Here is a 4,940-nt window from a genome sequence, read left to right on the forward strand (position 1 = left end):
TTAAAATTTCATTTTGAATATCTTGTGAAATTACAAATAAAGCTCCATTTGGTCTGAGGGCAAAATGTTTTCTTGTTTTCCTCATATATTTATTGAGTTTAACATTTTCTAAAACAAACCTCTATAACTTTCAGACATTTTTCATGTTTGGTACCATCTTCCTCTGCATTTCTATGGAAAGTTATGAGATCAATTCTGGGAGAACTAGATGAGCGTAATGGGTTATCCTTCTTTCTTTGATAGGTGTAACTATAGCGACCAGAGTCAACAAAACCATCAGGACACACTTTTCTTTCTTGTTCCCTACAAAATAAACACCAGATATCATTACATATTGCATATATGTTTCCTTTAAATTCAACATAGTTTCCTAACCTCTGGCCCTATTTTACCTTATCCACTATGATGAAAGCAGTGATCATAACTATGTACAAGGCTCTCATATCTAACTCATTGGTTTCATCTGCTTGTGCACTTGTCGACCCAGCTGCAAATGGGTATAGAAAAGATCAATACAAAGAGGTTTGGCCAAGACCAAGCTGGTAGACGGAATACTCTGGAACCTAAGTTGTTTCTTTCTTTACTTTACATGTCAGAACTTTTCTGATTCAAGAATTAAATTTTCAACTCTCAAATAAATACTCACTTAAGAAAAGATGCATAGTTTTTGGCCTGTTTGCCTTTTTCATTTTCCACATGTTCACCACTTTGTCTAATGGACTTAGTAACAATGGGGGCACTATCTGGTCTCTGTATTAAATGATAACGGCTCTGTAACAGAGAGTTCCTTTCAAATGGTAAATTTGTTAATACCATTTTGTTCTCTGATCAGCCAAGAACATCAATTCTGAAACAACAATGAGAAGAGCCTTTAAGAAATATGAAAAAGCATAAAATTATTTATCTGAAAATATGATATAAGCTTATCACACAAAAGATGTTAACTAAATTCAACATGAATGACTGTAGAAATAAGATGAATATTAAGTAATGATAAAAAAAATGGATAAGTTACTTAGGGGGAAAGGGGAGATAATGAGGCTGGGTTAGGGGGTGCTGAGTTCAGTCTGCCAAGAACTAGGCCTAGTGATTGTTTGACTTGCTCAACACTGGAAGTAAAAGCATCATAGGTCCTAACATAGTTGAAGTGCCAATCTCATTTGACCACAAAAATTATATCTCAATCTCAAATATTTATGATGTTCTCCTTCTGCAAATGACAAAATTATCTGCAAATGACAAAATTACCAATAATAGTCTCACAGTTGAGTTTATATTGTGTGTTGTACAACAATGTCTTCATGGGCCACCATACTTTTCCTTAGAAACTGTAATTAATGGTCAATTATCGAAATATAATTCATATGTCTTCCATGGCTAATTATTAAATATTGTTAATTAATTATCTAAATATTCATATTTTTATTTTTAAATCAGAGTCAGTGAAAATATCAATATTTACCTTGAATTCTTTATTCTGAAGTAATAAGTAAACACTTGCTTGGTAGTTTTGACAGTCATCCGTTCGATATGAAACAAATTCGTAACTAGTTAGTTTTCCATGTTATTGCACCAACTATAATAGGTACCCACAGTGTCCGATAGAGAAATGAAGTGATGTTATGAGTATAATCCGAGGCATTTTTCTGTGAGTTTTAGCTGATATTTTGATGTATCTCAGTGCCAGTGACAAACTTCTCTTCTTTAGAATCACTTGATTTAAGACAATATGGTCTAAAGAAAAACTGTGATTTTTTTTCCGACTTTTTTTGAGAATGCAGAAACATGTTTGAAATTTTTTAACATTAATATGAAAAGTATAAAAAGTCATGGAGCCCTATATTATTGAATTGGGAATGTTTTGGGCTACCATTCCCCACATCTTAACTATTTTGCCAATTATTCACAAGCCCAATAGGTAAGCATCAAAAATCTCTCTTAAATTTCACTTAGTTTAAACTATATTTTATAATCAATAACGCATAAACAAGTCACGGTTTATACATGTATGCTAATCCAGCCGGAGATGAGACAGAACGTTAGTGTCGTGGTTTTTAGTCGTTTTTTAACAGTTTCTTCAAATAAATATAGACCTATAATAAATGATATTCGCATACTTCTGTAAAATACTGCAGAATCGGACTATAATGCAGCAGCCGAAAAATCGGAAAAATACTGTAAAGAATCAGAGAGTTTCGGACTACATCTGTTTTTAAATCTCACTATATTAGGTTTAAAATTCTGACTTTACCTAAATCTACATTTCAAAAACCTGACATGAAATTCTTTGATAAAGATTTTTTCTGCAGAATGTAAATAAAACACTATCATGCTGCAAGATATCTTTAGTAACTTATTTGTACACGAGTTAAAATTTTATGGTTACGTTTTGGTTGGATACCAGCGTTGTTACGGTAAACTATAATCGACTGACAACTTCCGGATTTAATGTTTACATTTTTCTACAGCTAGAAAATAAGACTTTTTCATCTGAACATTTGTGTTTTTGACTGTGAAAATGGAAGAAGAGGTTGCTAGCAGTGGTGACAATATTGTCACGGAGTTTAATACCTATGAAGACTTTTTAGATTCACAAATAACATCGCTAGACCTTTATTATTTAGAGGTAAAGTAGAAAGTATGGTGGCCCATTTGTACCATTGGACCATTTGCATTGCACGAAAAACAGGTCAAAAATAGTAATCTATTGGGAGTCTTAACATTGGGTGAAGGGTTTGGCCCGGCATGTAAGAGGGGGGAGGGTAATTCCAGAAGAGGACTTATTCAAATGAGCAGACTTTCACTCAACAACCAAGATTATAACCCACAACCACCATTTGTTTGACATTACGATGATGCTATTAGTGACTGTCTTAAAGCTCATTGTCGAAGACCTTTCCATATCTCCACAGTTATTGATGGATCTGTTTATTCCCAATATATAGAAGAGTTCGGTCATAGAGGTGGTTTGTATATCACATGAGGCACAACTTAAACAGTTGTAATCTGAGTGGTTTGTCCTACCATTTATCCTACACAAGTCATGGAAGTGTTTTATTTTTAGCATAACACAGCTAAGATGATTTCTCCCATTGAGGTGGCATATTCAAGTCTAAATTTTCATAATAATATTTTATATTGTCTTCAGGATGAAGAGTTAGCTAGACAGTTAGTGGAGTTAGGTTATAGAGGTAGTGGTGAAGTGTTAAAAAGAGAGGAATTTGAAGCCAGAAAACAAGCAGCTGAAGCCAGTAGATTGTCAAAACGTAGTCAACAAAAGTAAGTTTAGTTAATAAGTGTGATAGGTGCTCCATTTTTTTTAACAATCGTACCTTAGTCTCAGAAACAGAAATTTTTTAGCTAAGCCAATCAGTAATAGTAACAGCCAATGTGTGTCCAGAATAATCTGCATTTGAAAGTTAAAAAGACAAGACTGCCACAGATAGAAAAGTATTTTTAAAGGAATTATGTAATTTCCGTACATTTTTAGTACTTCTGAAGACTAATAACAAATATTCAAGACTCAAATCAACCACCAAAATGGCGCATATGTCCCTTTAAAGGGGTGTGGTTGTCTAAATATTTTCATTACCAACTGGTAGAGGTCTCTCTTCTGTCCATAACACTTTTTTTTAGAACATTTTCTCTTACATTTGAATTCAACAAAAGTAAGAACCTTGACATTTTCATGTGCAGTTAATTACAATATTATGATGTCTCATGTCATAGGTTATGACTGCAGATTTCTGCTAGTTTTTTTCTTGTTATTCTTAGTTATATCTGGACTTTATTTCAGAACATTGGCCAGTTCAGGAAAAGAACTCAAAGATCCATTTTATAAATGTTTAGCTCAAAGAGAAGAGGCTAATAGAAGTGGGAAAATGACGGTAAATAATTATTAATTACAGAGCTATAGTGCAATTAATATTGTTATTTTTTAAACATTAACAATATAAGCTTACATGTATTACTGTAAAGAATAGGGCAGCAATAAATTTAAAAAAAAAACAGTCTGAGCATGAGAAATATTTTTTGGGCCTATACCATTGTTCATGTTGATGTCAATTGATTTAAAGAGACAAATCACACTAGTCTCACAAATGGGAATTTATTTAGCTTAGACAAACAGTAATAGTGTTCATAGCTCAGCATTGAATTTGAGTTTTTAAATCCATGTGTGTCCAGAATTTGAATGATAAAATTACGACTCGTCATTTTAAGATACTTTGTGATATATAGAAAAGATATAGAAATAGTGAGTAAAATTCAAAATAGTTTGAGATATTTTTAAAGGAATTACGTGATTTTCATATATTTCCAGTACTTCTAGACTATTACATATATTCAAGACTAAAATCAAAATGGCGCATCTGTCCCTTTAAATGTCTTCTGGTATTTTACTGTTTACTGATTTTCTAATTTCTTTGGTTGGTTGCAAGTAGTTCAACATTGTTCCATCTTATAAAAATGATTGTAAATTTGTTCCATTTATATATTATGTTTCTCAATATTTTAGACTATAGTATTTATTAGAGATAAAAATGCCAGAGGACAAGAAATATCAGGATATATTGATTTTGCTCATAGATTAAAAACAGAAGATTTCGAACCATATTTTAGTGGTAGAAAAAGATTATTACCTAGACCATCAGATCTCAGGTATGTATAAACATGAAAATAGCATCCTAAAGTTGGCTCTGGTTGACTGGTTATTCTAAGCATCTTATTGGATACATCATTAACCAACCATGATCATGTGGATGGTCTCAGATCTGACAGCTCAGGGCCCTAAATTCAATATTTGGTGAAAATTATAACTGATAACTGATGGCAACTGTGATTTGTTGTCAGAACATGTATAACTGATTGCAACTGTGATTGATGGCAACTGGCAACTGTAATTTCCATGGCAACTGTGATTTTTCTTATCAACTGATGTT

General features: G+C 32.5%; 2 protein-coding genes across 2 annotated transcripts in view; one reads left to right on the top strand and one right to left on the bottom strand.

Annotated features, from left to right (window-relative positions):
* Nucleotides 1-816, bottom strand: part of LOTGIDRAFT_174442 (hypothetical protein) — a gene marked incomplete at both ends in the record, with an annotated part of 2,784 nt that extends 1,968 nt beyond the window's left edge. Inside the window, 2 exons of the mRNA XM_009053026.1 lie at nucleotides 120-303; nucleotides 647-816. Of these exons, the coding sequence (XP_009051274.1) occupies nucleotides 120-303; nucleotides 647-816 (354 nt within the window). The remainder of the gene's footprint in view (nucleotides 1-119; nucleotides 304-646) is intronic.
* A 1,702-nt stretch (nucleotides 817-2,518) lies between these two features.
* LOTGIDRAFT_143278 (hypothetical protein) lies at nucleotides 2,519-4,669 on the top strand (the record flags this gene model as incomplete). The annotated part of the gene is made up of 4 exons (XM_009053027.1): nucleotides 2,519-2,626; nucleotides 3,149-3,279; nucleotides 3,797-3,887; nucleotides 4,517-4,669. The coding sequence occupies 4 exons, from the start codon at nucleotides 2,519-2,521 to the stop codon at nucleotides 4,667-4,669; spliced, it is 483 nt and encodes a 160-aa protein (XP_009051275.1).
* Nucleotides 4,670-4,940: the final 271 nt, after the last annotated feature.

Source organism: Lottia gigantea, assembly GCF_000327385.1.
Source record: "Lottia gigantea unplaced genomic scaffold LOTGIsca_196, whole genome shotgun sequence".
Classification (NCBI taxonomy): Eukaryota; Metazoa; Mollusca; class Gastropoda; family Lottiidae; genus Lottia; species Lottia gigantea.